This window comes from Callorhinus ursinus, unplaced genomic scaffold (assembly GCF_003265705.2).
Source record: "Callorhinus ursinus isolate GAN/ISIS: 27379988/994484 unplaced genomic scaffold, GSC_fseal_2.0 scaffold11, whole genome shotgun sequence".
Classification (NCBI taxonomy): Eukaryota; Metazoa; Chordata; class Mammalia; order Carnivora; family Otariidae; genus Callorhinus; species Callorhinus ursinus.
In genome coordinates this window covers 19,276,557-19,295,108 of record NW_027397073.1, presented here as the reverse complement: position 1 = coordinate 19,295,108, position 18,552 = coordinate 19,276,557, and the positions used below count along the sequence as shown (strand labels likewise).

General features: G+C 40.1%; 1 protein-coding gene across 28 annotated transcripts in view; it reads right to left on the bottom strand.

The window, feature by feature from the left end:
* Positions 1-498: 498 nt before the first annotated feature.
* The window catches only part of TCF4 (transcription factor 4), a 350,900-nt gene continuing 332,846 nt past the window's right edge, over positions 499-18,552 (bottom strand). For 16 of the 28 annotated variants that reach the window (XM_073898139.1, XM_073898148.1, XM_073898142.1 and 13 more), the window contains 6 exons: positions 11,102-11,237; positions 9,366-9,528; positions 8,821-8,865; positions 5,861-6,090; positions 5,329-5,469; positions 499-5,131 (listed from right to left, as the gene is read on the bottom strand). In XM_073898139.1, the coding sequence (XP_073754240.1) occupies positions 5,333-5,469; positions 5,861-6,090; positions 8,821-8,865; positions 9,366-9,528; positions 11,102-11,237 (711 nt within the window). In that variant the 3' untranslated portion in view covers positions 499-5,131; positions 5,329-5,332. The remainder of the gene's footprint in view (positions 5,132-5,328; positions 5,470-5,860; positions 6,091-8,820; positions 8,866-9,365; positions 9,529-11,101; positions 11,238-18,552) is intronic. The other 12 variants (XM_073898157.1, XM_073898145.1, XM_073898146.1 and 9 more) reach the window with 3 other exon arrangements.

Below are 18,552 nucleotides of genomic sequence, written 5' to 3'. Positions count from 1 at the left end.
TGTAAGATTAATTGTGGTTAACAATATCCAGCTCTTCACAAAGTGATACAAAATAAATCATCTTAGATTTTTAACTGAAAAGATCGAGCTGAGAAGGTTCTGCCAGACAGTCGACCAACTGATCCAAGTGGTTAAGGCTGACCTGACTTAGCAAAGCCGCAGCGTAACCAGAAACACTGGCACAGTTCAGAGCTCTTCAAATGCATAGCTTCAGTGTTACACGCACATTAATTATATTCCTTCAATTAGTTAATCCTCTAGACAGTTTTCTTTTTGTTTTGCATGCATCCCGTTCCATTTTCATTAAGGGCATCTCTTCCTTGGTCAATCATGTGCTTTGCTTTTCAATTTGTTTTTGTTAATTTTTTTTTGTATGTTTTGTTTGTTAAGCCGTCAATACCTCCAACACTTGGAAAATGAAATATAGATGTGGTTCTACTGACAGAAGAGAATCAGGGCTATATGGACAATGCAAAATGAAATGAAACAAGTGTCAGAAACAGTTTATAAAAATGGCACATTTATTGCTACAGAACGGTCATGTACATGACTTCATCGAGTAACTACAGATGGGAAACAGGTAATGGCCTAGACCAAGCTGGGTTTGTTTTTGTCTTGAAGGAACTCCAGCACACAACCTGTTTGGACACTTCTACAAATCAGAAATACACCAAAAACATGAAAAAATCGAGGCACTCAGCCACACATTGAAAACAAGGTGTAACTGTTTTATCTTTTTTTTTTGAAATCTTTTCCCTTTTTTTCTTTTTTTAACAATTTTTTTTTTAGTTTTTAATGCTGCAGCTATGTGTACAGTCGCAAAAAATTTCCCCACTGCGACCTACAACTAAAAAAACAAAACGAAAACAAAAAATAAAAACAAAAAACAAAAAAGGCTACCATACAGTTTCATCTCAGTAACACATGGTAAAATAACATCTTTTAAATAGTAAAATAAAGTAACAAACTTTTACTCATAATGATTCCAAAAATCTACAAAGAAGAAATATTCAGAATCTGACAATTTTTTTTGTAATATTCATGGTATAAAAGGATTGCTCCTGCGAAAAATAAGCCAAATATATTTTTTATTTTTAAATTTAGTTTTTTTCCTACTAGGGTGTACTACAGTCTATTTTATAGCAAAAAGAGCACTAGACAAACAAAGCTTTATAACAAAAAGCCAGGCACTGATACATGGTAAATCTCTGCTTTTTTTTTCTTATCTTCACTTAATTGCATCACAAGTAACAAGAATGAAAAAGGCCACAGTTCATATATTTTCACCATTACATATGTCTATAATACTTGAAATGAGTATGGCAAAACCAGCACTGCACAAACATGAGTCCACTTCAAGTCCCATGAGAAAGAGCATGTCTCTAAAGAAAAACAAACAAAACCAAAGCAAAATAAAGAGAGGCCTAAAGGCCTTGGTGCCCCATTGTGTTGGAATTCATCATATTCCATCTTGACCTTTTTTTTTTTTTTTGTTTCCAGTCAGCCAGCAGACTAAATTTTTGTGCTTGTTTATGCTGAAATTGTCTCATTCCTGACTCAAGTTCACTTTTGGACACAGATCATATTCTGCCTGTTGGATCCAAGACGAAATCCTCTTAACCCCCGAGTCTTGGTTCATCTCCCTCCCCACCCCCCAACCCCTCATCAAAATGAAGATCACGAATAAAAAAAAAAAAAATCAGGAAATAGGAAAAAGCGCAAAACAAAAAGGAATCGGAAGACTGAATCAGAACCAGTTGTGTTACTGGGTGGACTGACAGTTGTATAAACATTAGTGTTCCTTGCAGCTACACAGAAGACAAATGGTAAAAGTTTCTAGATGAACAGATCCCTATTCTGAATATTCCTAAATTACTTGAATGTGGAGGCGGATTGACTGTTCCAAGTTGCTTTTAAAGTCCACGTCTCTTCGACAGATCCCCAGCCCAAGTAGCATCAGATATACGGTATAGTATGGACCCTTATGAAATTCCGTATAGTACTCTAATCCTAACTGTCTTCTGCTAAGTATCATTCGAAAATCCAACGCAGGATACCAATATCTTACCTGGGTTTGATAATTACAAAACAACGACAAGAAAAAAACACACTAAAAAGGCCACATTCCTTTTCACCTTTTTTTTTCTTTCTTTTTTTTTTCTTCTTCTTTTTTTTTTTTTTAAATGTGGATACAACCCAATTAATAGGTACAGGCGCAGATCTTGTTTCTCCACCAAGCAAAAGGAGTGAGCAGCTTTTGGTGGCCATTAGAAAGTTTTTCGCTTATTTCCAAAGGGAATTCAACAATAGACGTATTCCATTACTGAGTAATGAATACGTCAAAGCTGGTGAACAATAAATTGCAGCTTTTACTGTTTGAGTGAGAACAAAATATAAAGCACCAATTTAAAAAATAATCAACTACAATTTAATTTTTCTTTTTGCTTTGCTTACAGGTTTGAAAAACTTTAAATCAGCTCTGTGAAGCACCTTCATGATAACACGTATCAAAAGTGCCATTCTTAAAATGTACATCAATGCAGGGAGTGTTTCCAGTTCCCTAAAGAGTAAACACCATATTTTCTTCTGTACACTTATCCTGAATGTGATCAGAGTAGACCTGCTTCCTCTATAATATTGTTCCTAGGGATACCCGCCTTGGTAGACTATACAAAATGAGTGCAGAATGTACCACTAAAAGGAAATCTTCAACATACTGAGGGAACAAGTTACACATGGTTTCCATTGTTCGGGAGGAGGGGAGAGTATACAACAGTTGTCTTCCATGCCCTTCTTTGAGCCCCTTTGTTCGTACATTTCACAGGCAAGCCTCAAAATAACTTCATGAAGTTTGATTTCTGCTATTCTCCTAAGGTCTGAATCCACCTCCACATTTTAGGAACTTATCAACAAATCAAAGTATTTTAGTTTTATCGCTACTGAACATATTTACAGTTTTCAACACACACACACAGCTAATCAAAATGTTTATGGGTTTGTAAAAGATGACCACGTGGTAACTATCTTATTTGTTCTTACATTTTCGGAAATGAACATAAAATTCAGATTCTTGTAGCTCACTATTTCATTTAAATGAGACGTTTTTTAAACCACACAGCTTAAAAAAAAACAACAAAAACTGATACAATGTATTAAAACACATAATAACAAGAGTCTACATGTAAAAATATAACTTTTACATACACAATTTCAAAATAATGATACGTTTGCCATTTGTTGCATAAAATTTACAAATGTATTTCATTACTATATAACTGGCAAAACAGGAGAACAGATGGAACATTTAGACCATTTCGATGGATTTATGGCATTTACTCAGTGCTGATAGGTGGAAAAACTACTTGAACAGGGATTTTTTTTCTTAATACATGCCAAGATTGTGTGGCTGTAAAAATAGAAACGAGTTAGAGACAAAAGGATGCTGACAAATACTTAACTAGGAGCACTATTTGTTTACTGCACTATACACCAAAGTCAATCATTATAAAGATTCACGATGGAAGTTGGTTCAATTGTGCCCAGACGTCAAAGCTAGCTATCTGATGAGTTGCTGTGCCATAGCTTGATCTATGTTTCTATCAAATATGTTAAGTATAAACTTCATTCATACTGGCCAGAGAAATACTGCACTACCCCTCCTCAAGAAAGTGCAACTTAATGCTTTAGGACTTATAAGGCTTGTTATAATGCTGCATGATGATTGAATATTGGCATTTTTCAGACGAAGGAGGAGGCAGTTAAGTCATCTACATCTTAGTAAACCCATTTTGAAAACAAAAAATCAAGAAAGCAACAAAAATCAATCAGCTCTGTCACACTACTTGCAATTTTCTCATTTGATGGTTTTTGAACTTTACTTGTTTTTTTTGTTTTTGTTTTTTTCCAAAAATCTGACCATGTATTCAGAAACGCCTCACTGCACACTACTTCGGCTACACATGTAGGTAACACTTGAATCATTTTGTTAAATCACAGCCACTTTGATTATGTTATGTTTCCGATGATATAAACATTGGAAGGCACAGTGGTAACATTGTAGCATTCTAACCTTGTACCTCTGAAAATCCCAGAATAGGGTCACAAACGCAACATTACAGTTCAGACAAACTCTTTTTGCCATGTCTTGGTAATGCTGCTTGTAATATCTACACATGATGTGACTTTTAAGTCCTGTGTTCCCAAAAGACTGGAGAAACAACTTTCTACTTATTTTATGAATGAAAAGCAACATCAGGGTCAGCATTTGATCCTGCACTACCCCTCCAGAAGCAGAGTTGGCACTACAGGTTACGATAACAAACCAGGGAAAGGGACAGAAATAAGACCCAAAAAAAAAAAAAAATCCGTATTTACAGTAAAATCTTTCTTTTAAAAAAGTTAATCAGTACTATTTTTTTACAGGAGAAAAAAGTCTGAAACAAATGAACAAAAGCTTACCATAGTCACTAAATTTTTAATATATATTTATATATATATTTATATATATATTTGTCATAGGTCTATAAGATCCATCTGTTCCTCCTACCCTAAGGAATGGCTAATGTCATCACTTCGTTGTCATCAGGACGTTTGCTGGTTTTGTTACTAGGGCAGCCGAGCTTCCCTTATTCAATATCCAGTAATTATAAACACTAGCTGACTTGAATACCAACAAAAACGTTCATGTAGTTTTCTTCAGAAGTACACTTTTTCATTATTGCAAGTTTACAATTTTTTAAATTAAATATTTTTTTTCAGACTTACAAATTAATTATATTTTTTTTTCCAAAAGAAGTTTAGGCACAAATGCATTGTTCCACAGTGTGGAAAGATTGCCATTCAGTCTCTGGGCTGCGTCTCAGCCTGCACACGCCGCTTTGCACATTCTGAATGATATGTTAGAGGGTCACCCCTCAAGTTGCACTTTTTTCTTTCTTTTTTTTTTGTGTGTTTTTCGGTTTTTTGATAATTGGGAATGCTGAAACCTCTTGCGTCTGCGATTCATAACTACTCAGACTTGTCTTATATTACAAAAAAAGGGGTTAAGGAGAAGTGTTTATGTGGGTTTAAGATAATACAGCTGTTAAGGAAGTGGTCTCTTGTATTAATGAAGCAATGTGGCAGCTTGGACCTGAGAAGGGAAAAAGAGAGGAGAATTAATTCATACGCTTATCACAGAAGAAGTAAATGTTTTATTTTTAAGCTCTTTTTTCCCCCAAGGGGAAGAAAAAAAATCTGTTCAATTTGGGGGAAAGCAGACTTTCCTGGCTTTCCTTGCGTGGGACTGACCAGGGAAAGGGTTCCCGAAATGGCTGAGAACACACTTGCCCTTTTACATCTGTCCCATGTGGTTCGACGCATCTCCCATTCCAGGGTGCGGGCCCGCCAAGGAGAGCGGGGGAGGCTCCGAGGACACCTTCTCTTCCTCCCTTCTTTTCAGACACGCGGCTTTCGGGTTCAGATTCCTTTCTGCGGAAGATGGAAGCAGAGCATTTAGTTAGTGCCATGCATCTGGCAGAGGGCGGGGAGGCACTATCCTGCGCACCTGCTGACCCTCGCTCTGAGTTTCTACATGACAGAGCGAAAGGCAGTGCTGGGAAGGGCGCACTACAGCCATCCGTGCGTACGTATGGCAACGTCCTAACGCAGTTGGACTTGTAAGAGAATCCTGTAACTTAGCCATGGGAGAAAGGGAAGCTGCCTTACAGATTCAGACGTGATCTGCACCCAACCCAGCTGCTCTCAACGATGCTTCAGTGTCTGCTGCTCTGCTCCTGCTCAAGACTGGCAAGTCCATCCCCACTTAGGGCCGCCAGCCCCTGCGACTTCTACAAGGAGGGGGCGGCGGGCTGGTACTGACCTCGAACTTGCTGCTCCAGGCTGAGGATGACAGCCACGGCCTGGTGGAGGATCAGGAGCTTGGTCTGGGGCTTGTCGCTCTTGAGATGGAGCTGCACCATGCGGCCGAGCTCCTTGAAAGCCTCGTTGATGTCGCGGACACGCAGGCGCTCACGGGCATTGTTGGCCATCCTCCGCTCCTTCTCGCGCTCTGCCTTCTGCTCGGGGGTCAGGTCCTCGTCATCATTATTGCTGTGGGACAGAAGGGATGCAACATTTTCTAATGGTGTGGGGAAAAAGAAGGTATCTAAGTTAGTTTTGTTTTCTTCCAGAGCTTTCAGGGGACGTGTCCATCTCCGCCGTTGACCGTGGCAGAATTTTACATCCACTTGAACTTGGGACTGCTAAAATGGCGGTGACAATCCATTCACGAGACATTTGGTTTCTCCCAGATATTCAACTCAAACAAAACAGGAGAGGTTAAAGTTAGGGCCCAGAGCACGGCCATGCCGATGCAGGGGGCACAGCTTTGATCAATGAGGCTACACTCCGCAAAGCAGGCCACAGTCAACTTAGCCTTTAAGCTACTCTGCATGACCACAGATCAGAGCGTTTTAGACTGAGGGGGGGTGTGTGTGTGTGTATGTGTGTGTGTGTGTTGTTGTTGTTGTTGTTGTTGTTGTTTTTAACTTTCATATGGTCACATCTGAAACCTGAGGAAAACAAGTGTTTGAAAAAGGATTTGGATAGGTCAGAATGAACATGATGCAGCTAAACAGGAGTAAAAAGGTCCTGCATTCAGGAGGACCTGAGAGCGAAGCCCTGAGAGCGAAGACTGGGAACTTTTGTCCATGTTTCACCATTAACAAGCTTTGAAGGCATGGCCAATCCACTTAATGTATCTGAGTCATTTTCTCCATGCATTAAATAAAAAGGTTAAAAACATCATGATCTCCATGGCTTTTCACATCATGGATGTTTGTCATCCCCAAAACAAGTTGGGAAAACCTGCGTGGACATCCACTACAGAAAGCAAACAAAAAAAACAAATACCAAATACCTCCTACTTATAAATGACCATGATCTCACTGTGAGTCAAAAACAAAGTCCAAAAGCTAATCTCTGATCCTGAGAACCAAAATATTACATTATTCATAGCAAAGGAATGGTTGGACCCAGTAGAATCTGGAAAGGCAAGATTACTTCTGTCTGTTTCTGGGTGTCACGCTGACAGATTAGAAACTTTTGAATGGAGGGCAAATAGGATGATGGGCCATCTGGAAAGCATGTCATATAAAGAAGGTTTCATGACATCAGGGCTTAAAATATTTCATGGGTGATCATATAAAAAAAGAGGCATGAGAGATGTGTTGTCTCAGAAAGGCAGAACAGACTGGAGAACTCTGAGTGGTACAGACTGAGTTAACACGAGCAAGAAACTTCTTGGGTATAAGAGATGATATCATAAGAGATATACAAAATGAAGGAAACTTCATTGAAAAGCAACAGACTCCTCATTATATGAAACAATATGGAGGTAACCATCTGTAAGGATGTTAATCTAGAAGTTCAGGCATCAATCTAAAGGACCATGAAGGTTAAGCTCTACTTGAAAATTCCATGAATCTGAAATGTTCACAGAATAAAGATGTTAATCACAACATTTCAGATCAGGAGGACATGGGGTAAGTTATCTAGTCAATTCAATGTACACGAATGTTGGCTTAACATGTATGGCTCTGAATCTTCAACTGGGGAAAATCTCTGGGTAGCTTCCAAATTGCAATAAGGACCAATTACAGCCGAGAAGCTCCAATCGATCAAAAATGGGAGTGGTATTCTTGGGTTGCAAGCACACGCTGCCCGTACAGATGATGTACATAAGCCAAAAACACTTAAAAGGGAGGGAAAGAGGAAGACACCAAAGAAAGATGCTTTAAGACTTGGCTCATCTCCCCGTAGGTTAAACTCCCTTCCAGATGGGCCCGTTCGCCATAGATACGTGCTCGTGGACACACAACTGAACCGAACCAGTGGGAAAAGGTTCTTCCTGTGCCATCTGATCCTTCTCACTTCTTCTGCCGAACCCTCCTCCTTCTCACCCGCGACTTCTGCTGATGGCGAGGAAGCCACGGTTACTATTAATTCGTATCCACGTCCCACTACATAAATAGGAAGTGAAGTGAAAAGAGAACAGAGCCAAATCTCTGCTGGGCCCATCCTGAAGTTAAAATTTGGGTAACGTTTTTAAACATTGAACAGGTCACCACGGCTTTCACTGCGTGGGCCGGAAAGTGGGAACTTGTTTTCCAAAGGTATCCAGGCTAATAACTAATGAGAATTGGTTATTCACTCATAAATAATAAGCAGAATGGTTATGCAAAGAAAACTGCCTAGCATTGCCTTACATTACAGGCTTAGAGACATAAGCAAATGTCACGAGAGTCACCTTTTAAAAGAAGAAGGTTCTTAGCAGCAAGTTAAAATGTTGTACTGAAACTTCCAAGAACCTATTAATATGCATGTCATGGCCACTAGTTAAATTACTAAGAACTGAGTGGACTGACAGAGACAATGGAAGGGATGTGAAAGCCCCTCCTTAAAATTTCACCAATGTGGCCACGAGTCAGGAAACTCTGTGGGGATGGTGGGAGTGGAGGGGTAAGGAGCTTTTAGGACTTTTGGAACTTTGGGCAGGACATGTAATAAAATCCATTCCAATCATTATAAAGGCAATATAAAAAGTGGCATGTTCTTAATTCCTAAAGGACATTAGACCTAACCCTGAAAATGACAGCTTTTAAAAGGGGACGTGCAGTCATAGCACAATTTATTTAACTTACAAATAAAAACAACCCAAGGGAATTGAGGCAAAGAACATGGGTGTCACGGTGTTCCAAAACCATCTGATCATCAGATTAGGATTAACATTCCAGGAGATAGATTCTAATTGAAAGAAATCAGATATTTAAGAAAACCAACCAGAAGCTATTTTCCTGCAGTTGTATTTTCTGTTGAAGGGAGTATCTGGGAGAAAAAAGTGAGCAATTTAGGTATTATTATTATTATAATTATTATATATATCAACATGTTTAAGATAAAGCTGGGAAATCAGTATTTTCTCACGTTTGAGATAAAAAAGTCATAGTTGCATATACCTCAATTGAGTTTTCAACACAGCTAAGATCTCTTTTTAGAAATATTTTGGAGAGATCATTTCTGACCAAATTCACAGAATAAGCATAGTTTTAAAAAATCAACCGTTTGCACTTGAATCAGTTACAAATTGTCTGCACTGTGTGCAATTAGCACGAGGTCCAAATTCATAAGTGCAGAGACATTTTAGGCTTCACTAGAGGACCAGTATCTTAAATGATACTTTAGTACCTCTAGAGCAAGCCATTAATTTTCTTTTCAGCTGTAGATTTACCTGCCAGGAAAAAACTGAATAGTTTCTTCCTGTTCTGTTCACTTCATCAAAGTCCAATAAAGGAATTAAATGAAGCGACAGTATCATATACTGTTACCTAGATCTTGACCTAGTAATCGATTTGATATCCTTCTTGTCGTCATCTAACTTCTTGTCCTCGGAAGATTTCGTGTCTTGCAGGTTCTCATCGCCCTCGTCATCTGATTTGATCTCAGAGCTGCCAGAGGAGACGCTCTGGCCCTGCAATCCTGGTGGCATGCCTACAGAAAAAAAAAAAAAAAAGAGAGAGCGAGACCAGGTGACGCTTCCACCGAAGACTTGAGGCACAAACATGCGCTCTGCAAATTGTGGAGTTGCTGCCTCTACAATTCAGGCTGCTGAACTGTTATCCTTCTGCCGTGTTTTTTCATGCTATCTGGTGAAGTTTCAAAAATGCACCTGTGGAAGCAAGTTTTCCCTGCATTGGCTCCGAGGTTAAATTCTATTTTGCAATCTTTTGGAGTAGATGGTAATTTCACTGTCTACAAAACATCAACTTAATTGCAATGAAAATCATAATCATGAAAATCACACACCTCAATGTTCTGATTAAGAACCCAAGTAAATATCAGCTATTATATTGAGTTTCTTCCATATGCAATGATTTAATAGAAAAATGTCCTTAAAATATAATTCCCAGGGAGTACGCTAAATATGTACCATCAAGACTTCAATAGATACCCTAATGATATTCTGAAATTAGGCTTCTCTTATCCTCCAGGAGTAATCAGCATTTAAAAATGGTACATATGGAAAGCAGTTAGCTGCTCACTGAAGAAATTTCTAGCGTTACCACTGCTCAACTTTCAAGATCACAATGCATTTCAACTTTCAAGATCACAGTACATTTTAAAGCATGACCCTCGTGTATCCCCTTATTTCTAAGGTAGAAGCGTGTCTACTGGGCATTCTCCTCTATCTGTAGTCACTCAAAATGCGATCTGCGGTCCAGAAGCATCCTTATGACCGGAGCCCTTTAGAGATGCAGAATTCCAGACCCTTGAACCAGAATCTGCAGTTTACAAGATCCTCAGGTCATGCCTACGCACACTGAAGTTTTAAGAAGCAGTGGTGTCTCTCTCCACATATTTGATTAACACTCAGATTTGTATAATGTTTAGCAGGTGAAAAAAAGCTTCTGCCCATTCCCACGGCAGATTATCATCTTTATTCTAAACATGGCGGGGGGTGGGGAACGAGAGGATGTTATTTAAGTGCCTGCAAGCCCCTGGGCCAGCCGGTCACCCAGGGAGCAGGGGACCTAGGTCTGGCCCCTGCAGTGTCACTTCCTGGGGTCACAAAAAGCTGCCTGGAGTCCGGGGTCTGAGGCAATCATTGCAGGGCGAGATGAAAAGAGTGAAAATCATTCCACCAAGTTCCAGTTTTGAAACATACCTACATTTCCTTCGATCTTAAACGACAAGAACAATTTCCTTCCTTCCTCTTCATTTGGAACTATCATGTTCAGCTACAACTAACCACATTAGAGGACCCGAATGAGGAAAATGTGGAAATAGCTAAAATAAAATTTCCTCTCATCAGGCTGTTGTCTCATTCTCTGCTGAGAGAGGACCAGGATTTCAGAGGATGTTTGAGCAAAACAGTTCCCGAAGAAACACAATTAGCCGGCTGCGTTCTAACTACTTTCCCATTTGCTTGCCGTTTTTGTACCACATTTGATTCTTGGTTTTCTGCCAGTGCTTCCTGAGGGATGAATGCCAAGTAAGCCTGGGACCAACACTGGAGTTGCTACTGTCTAAGTGAGGGCAGGGTGCCTTCGGGGGAAGGACCTACCTCTGTAAGGGTCCTGGGGCGGGTTCAAATCAGGGGAAGTTGCAGACTGGACAGGAAGCTGCGGAACCGGAACCTGGTTTGGCACAAGAGAATGGCTGCCTCTCAGGGCCACACCGTCTTCACGATGGGCCCCAACCTGAAAGGGTGAGAGGAACCAGAGTTTAGCGGGAACCCGAGGTAGGGCAGCAAGGACCTGCGAAGGAAGACGGGCCTCTGAAAAACGAGACTCCCCAATGCCTTTCACTAGAGGGCGCTGAAGGACCACACATGCAGTCCACACGTACCGAGGCCCATCACACTCAGTAAGATGCCGCGCTGCACATTCAGTGACAAATATGGCAGAGGAGCTCAGGCAGGTAAAACGTCAAATTGTCTCCCAGGGTGCTGCAGTGGGGCGCACTGATTCGTACCCATCTGTCTTCTATCATGTCCGCCAACAGATCTGACAATTATCTTAATGCCCATATGCTTAATTGTGGGCTTCTCAATTCCCCCATTGCTATCGGAAATCCTACAGGAATTTCAATTTGGCATTCGACTTTCATTTCAGGGGATAAGATTCTCAGGCCTGCCATTTTTTTTTTTCCATAATGCCAGCTAAGCCTCTGACAGCGGAAGCTACGGCAGTATGGGACACAGCCCCTGCTCGGTACAAATATAATAAAATGTCACCTGGCTTTCCAAAACTGGCAGCCCATTCCAAATTAATGTTTACTGCATTTCATCAGCTGCTGAGTTCCAAATCCAAAGGGGGACCGTTTCTGCCAATGCCACCACACCAGAAAATGTACCAATAAAGGTTTTATTAACCACACCAGTAATGCCATCATCGCCGTGCAAAGATATTTGGACATTTTTCCATTTCCCGCCCCCCCCCACTCCCGCTCGCCCACTATTCTGATCCTAGAAAGACACCATACTGTAAACACTCTTTAGGTTTCCATAAATAAAATTGCAGATACAGCATGATGACTTGGTCTGGAAGAAATACTGCTGAGGTTTTTATTAACTACTACTACCCACTCTGGGGTCCAGAGATGTTGCATAGAGACAGTGAGACAGCTGAAACCAGTAAGCGTTTGCAGAGCAAGAGGAACGTGAGTAGCTTACATTTCGTTTGCATTTCCAAGGAGTTATTCTCTGAGCCTATCGTTGGGTGAGCACTGATGAGGGACAGTGGGTCTGACACTAAAAATATTTATCCATGAGTTTCTACTGCTACGAATCAAAAAGTTTATTTTTTTCCCCAATCCCCAAACAAAAACCCCACAACGCAGAATCTTCCTTCTTTTGCTGCCAAGTGTTTTAAAAGACTATTTCCAAAGAATGCAACAACAATAAGAATCTGAACCGACAACAATAAAATTCACAGAACTGAAGGAAGAACACGCTATCTACAGGCGACCTAGTATAAAGTATCACCATTATATAACCCAAAACAGTGCAGAAGGAAATAATGCCGGGGGGGAAGGGGGGGTTCCGTAAATCATACTAATTGCTCAGATTCACAATATAGCAAGAATATAAAGGATTTACAGGTTCGTGAGCATCAGGAAGTATAAATGAATGCTGTGGCTAAGAGTCCAGGAGCTGTCTGCCACCCAGAACATTCTGAATGGTGGCTATTTCGCTTCTATGCGAGTGCTTCAAATGTAAGGAGACAATGATTGCCTCCTAAAGCAGCCTGTTCCATTTTAATCACAAGTTGGCCTCCTTGTATATTCCACCCACTGACTCTGGTTTCAACTTCTGGAGTTCCATGGAATGAGTGCAAGCCCCCTTCGTATATGTAACGCTCCCCTCCCCCCCCCCCCACCAGGCCACAGCTCCCTCCTCTCGCTTCCAGGCAGGTCAGGCCCACCCGATGCCCCCAACCATTTCTCACTCACTCTTGGTCTGTTTTTATATTTGCTCCAAAGGAGTGATAGCTATTTTCCATTCAGGCTTTGATTTGCCATTTTTATATTTGTGATTTAGAAGACTGATTCCATCGATGATTATCCTTTCAATCTAAGATGTCAACTTATAAGGATGAATTTTACAGGGCTTGATCAAATGGTAGCTCTTTAAGTTTGTCAATCAATGTTAACCCAAATAATTAACGTAGCGCTGATTCATATTTATTGGTATTCCCAAAGGGTTTAATCTGGTAAATTTCCATAGAAGATGATTCTAAATTGGAATCACTGAAGGTAACCACAGGATTGAGCCTAGCAAAGATATAAATCCCTTTTAGTTAAAATCAGTCTATTAAAACACTCCAAGCTTACTTTGTAAGCATCTATGATGTAATTTAAGGTTAATATTGTGCTTTTTACTTGAAATATATTCAGATATTGATCCTGCACTTCTTTTTTTCCTTCTAGATCACATTCAGATTAGTTTTTACAAGAGGAAAAAAGAGCCCACAATCAATGATCTTTATATTTTCTTTGCCTCCACTATTATGAAAGACTGACTAGAAAGGATATAATAATGAGAGCCAAAAATACCTAGATTTTTAACTGTAACTGGTTTCTTTGTTAGTTGTGTAACCATGGACAAGGTATTCAAATCCCAAATGGGAAAATAACACTAGGTTATAGAGAATGAGTCCCCTGTTTATTGAAAAGGGAGGTAATATGCAAAGCAACTGTTATATAATAGGTACATAGTAATTATAGATACTGTTATGTGAAAATATCTGAAAATACTTGCATACTGCATAAAAATAAGAGTCTACGTGGTTCAAACACCTTCAGAACACAAGCTACCTTCAATCATGATCATCTTTGCACTCTTTGTCTCTATTTTGTTCACATGAACTTGATTTTAAATCCTTCTCCTACACAATGAGAGTAAAATCTTAAATGGTATTATAAGTATGTTTAAGAATTATAAATATGTTTGTTCCAACTATATTCATTTGGATTTTAGCCATACATATTATACCTAACTTTATCTATTTTCTATAGATCATCTTAGGTCATCTCAAATATTATACCTAATCATTTTCCCTCCAGGAAGTTGGGAACAAAGTTACTCTTGATTTTTTTTTTTTCCAGAGAGAGCGTGCACACATGCACGTGAGTGGGGGTTGGGGAGTGGGCCAGGGCAGAGGGAGAGGGAGAGAGAGAGAATATTTAGCAGGCTCCACACCCAGTGCAGAGCCTGACAGAGGGCTCGATCTGACGACCCTGAGATCATGACTTGAGCCAAAATCCAAGAGTCAGACACTTAACCTACTGAGCCACTCAGGTACCCCTACTCTTGATGTTTTAAGTTCTCCCTGGTAAACTTTGTACATTCCAGGCCAAATGAATGAATAATGATGGGTCCAGATCCATGTGGTAATGAGCCTGATTCTCCAGGATCAATTCCATTGCCTGGGGCTGTGGAATCATATTCCAAAGAATTAACTTTGCTTTCTTTGTTTCCTTGGCCACAGGCAGCTTGTCTTAACCCTGTTTACTTCTCTTTCAGAAACATTATTTCTGGTCGCATAAGAGACAAGGAAAGAAAGATAGTGGATGGCCAGCACAATCCATCACTAGAATACCTCCAAAATAGAAGGAGGAGCCATGTGTATATACAAGGGTCAGGGCTTGTCCATCTTCCAAATAATAAATATGTAATAATATAACTAGAAAAAAGCAGATTCTCCAACCCACAAATCAATTCTAAGGATGGCACCTATTTTTAGAAAATCTATACTTCATTAAAGCCCTATTTTGATAATGTTTTCATCTAGATAAGCAATAGTGTAAAGTTAAAAGCCAGCCTAAAAAAGCAGTTAATTTTATCAGTATGATTATAATTTTTTTTGCAATCTTTAAGAATAGCCTTCTTAGTTACATACAATGTGGTTTTAGATATATTTATGCTGAATGTAAAAGACAAAACTAAAATCTCAAAATTATTTGGTAAGTGTTAACTGACATATGTTAATCCAAGAAATATTTACTAATTAGTTTGTGCTTGTCACTCCAGGAGGTGCTAGGGAGAGGGCAGTGAATAACTTAGATGACCTCATGGAGCTTACAGTGATCCTCTGCAGCATTGTTGTGCACTGATCAATGTAGTGTAGCAGTTTTAACAGTAATAGTAAGTCTCTCAAGTAAAATGATGTTCATCATGATTTCTGTAATTTGGGTTTTAGACCCAGAGAACTCTTCGGACCTACAGCCACTCCTTGTCTCTCATGGGCAATTCATCCCAGCCTCTCTTGTCCCTCCGCTGGTACCTCTATCTCTCTGGCTTCTGTCCCCTCATGGCTACAGCCTGGACTCTCCCTTCATGCGTATCTCTCAGTACATTCTTTCAGGTTCTGTACCTGCTGCTAACTCCCTGTCTGTCTTAGTATTTCTGAGTTCAGAATGCCAAGATCATCTGATGGTGAACTCCTCATTTTGAAGCAGACATGGGCCATCCTTCGAATGGGCCACTCTAGGGTCAGGTGTCCCATTAACTGGTTCAATGAGCTACAAAAGAAGAGGAGGTGAGATTATGTGGTCCAAGCATGGCTGCCCCCCTTCCACCCATATATCATGCCCCCCAAATCATGGCTCTTAGGTACAAACATCTAAGTTACCCTGCATCTCAGGTCAAGTTATAGTCAAACCCTGACACAGCTATTCAAATTCTCCTGGGTTAATTTATCATTGGGAATAATTAAATATCTTTAGAAGTACATTACTTCTTTTGGATCACACAAGCACCATATAATTTAAATAAACTTATTTTCCAAGGAAAGAATTGATGTATTAATTAGAAGCACTTTTCACTCACAGTATAGATACTAAAAGGGCTTGCGAGACTTGGAACCCAGTTAGGCCAAACTCTCCATTTTACAGAGAAGAAAGCTAGGGTCGGAGATAGTTAAGTGACTTGGCAAATGTCTAGTAAGAAGACTAAAACAGAATTTGAGCTCAGAAAACTTAGAACAGCATCGAACAATTTGATTTGGGATGTGTGTCGGTGTGTATGGGAGCAGAGTTAAGCGACAAAAGGGGTTTTGTTTACTTCCCGGAGCTTTTGTTTACGACAGTGTGCCCACATATATGTAGATGTGTGTGTGTGTAGATATAGATATGAAAACCATTTTACTTTTCTTTATCACAGGGGAAAAACCACCATAGTTCACCAACTATGGCCAAGGCCAAGATGTCTAACTAAATTATAAAATTTAATATTTGCCACAACTCCTCCAACATAAACAGATTTAAAAGACATGCAGCTACAAATTAGGTGGCTGTTGGCAAGGCTGTTTTAATGTGGGGATGCGTGCAGCATCCTGGTAAATATCCTTATGCTGATCCTTGAGCTCACAACAAACACCACAAACAAAAAAGACATTCAGTGTTTCTGCTCTCTTTGTTTCCAGGGAGTATTGTGAAAGTAATTATTCTGTTGTATTTAAGAGGCCTATTTCATGGATGGGAAAATGTATTAAATTTCATTTGGCAGTTATTCAATCCTTGTTAATGTTATCTCCAGAGATAACTGCTTCAAAGCCCGCTTTCAGACCTCCGTTCCTTCTCTTCTACCATAATCCTTCTAAAAGAGTGTAGGACGGGAACTTTGGGAAACTTGTCATCAATTTCTAGACCAAGCGACACTAACACAAAACTCGATAGGCCATCAGGAACTTTTTGTTATAGCCAAAGAAAAGTTTGTTATTAATGGCATCTGGTTCAAACTTTTTCTTTTGACATAGGTGTTTTTTAGAAAGAAGAAACAAAACAAGGAAATGGGACAAAGAAAAAAAGGCCTGGTAACTTTTACTTTTCTCTCTTCTCTTTCTCTTCTTGTTTTTCCGCAGACACAAAAGAAAAGTTGATGGGCTTTAATTGTCATTAGACACCCAGTAACACAGAAAGCAGTTTGGGTGTTTGAATGGTAATGTCCCCACGAAATAGCAATCAGACATGACAGTTGGAGAGCGCTAGATTTCAGTTTCAATTATCTCGCCAGATCTCCGTCATGTTAGAGGAAAGCAAACTTATTTTCCCAAATGTGCAAAACACCATTTAGTCCAAAAGTGCATCTTTTAAAGAGGTGGGAAGTGGCCATGCAGACTTTAATGGCTCACAGATGGGGACCCGGAAGTTCACGAAACGGCAGCAGTGGAAGGATTCTGCGGGGAGCGGTCCCAGGGGCACCGAGATGCGGTAGAAAAGGAGACCCGCCTCTAGTGACCAACTCCTTTGTGCGAGCAAGCTCGAACATCTGGGACGCCCTTCAACCACAAATATCACTTCCATATTTCTCAGTCTAAAAACTTATCAGACAACTTTTTAAAAATTCCTGTGATTAAACATGTAAAGGACTCTTCACTAAAGTCAGATCTAGATGCAATTCTTTTCTTTGGATTTTGATTCTTGGGAGATGTTTGTTGGGGGGAAGACTTCCTCACTCCAGAGAGCACCTGTTTCTTCCCCCAGAAATCTCACAGCTTCGCTTACGCTTTGCCTGAAATTTAAGGTAATTCCTTATTGGGCAATTCTAGGGAGATTTCTTTAATGCTTATTCTACAGATGATAAAATAATTTTCAAGAGGACTTAAACTTGATGTAAATGACCCCGACTTGGCCGTCCTGACTTGTCACGTGATCAGCTAGGCCGGAACGCCCATGGATGTCCACCACAATGGTTAAAATGAATGATTCTGTGATTTAATTCAAGAGATGCAAATGGCTGTTACCTGATTTCAGTTCTTTTTTTTTTTCTTAACTCGTACGTTCCATCTATCAAACCTGTTTCATTTCTCTCCTCTGTATCTCCACCCTCCACCCCACCCCCCAAGTCTCTGTGTTACTTTCCTACAGTGGAAACCATAACTGGATGCAGTCCACCAAGTAAGAACCTCAGCAGGTGGTTCGCGGAGTCCATTTCATCCCTTCCTGCCCCGGGGAAGCAGGTTAGTAAGCAGGTTGTAGGGAACTCAACTTAATCCGTGCCTAGTGAACCATGTCTGTCGAGCCCAGAGATTATGGTGAAATTTTGCAATTGCTGGTATGCAGCTTCTTTTGTTTGGACTGAAGGAAAAGACAATTAGACACTTGATGTGTACTTGGGAGTTCCAATCCCTGCAGTACAAACATACCTATGAGAGTGTGCACAACCATGGGGCAGGCTTCCATACAACCCCAACTGGCCTTTTTTTCTAATGCCTTTCTTATCATCCAAGTAACACACGCTTATTGTAAAATATTTAGAAAGGAAGTGGAAGTGTAACAAGCCTAAACTAATGAAACATTCCTTCCCCATCACCTCCTAAATAATCCCCCTCTGAATGCTTTATTCTCTGCCCATCACCTGTTCCCTTGCATGTCAAGGTTCCAGCACAGCTTTCCATTATTCTATGGATCAAGTCTAAGATCGATACTCTGTGCATCTGTGTCCTTCACCTGGACACCAGAGGACCATTCCAGTTCCCTCCTGTTTTCAAGTTCCTTCCTCTCTGGCTTCAC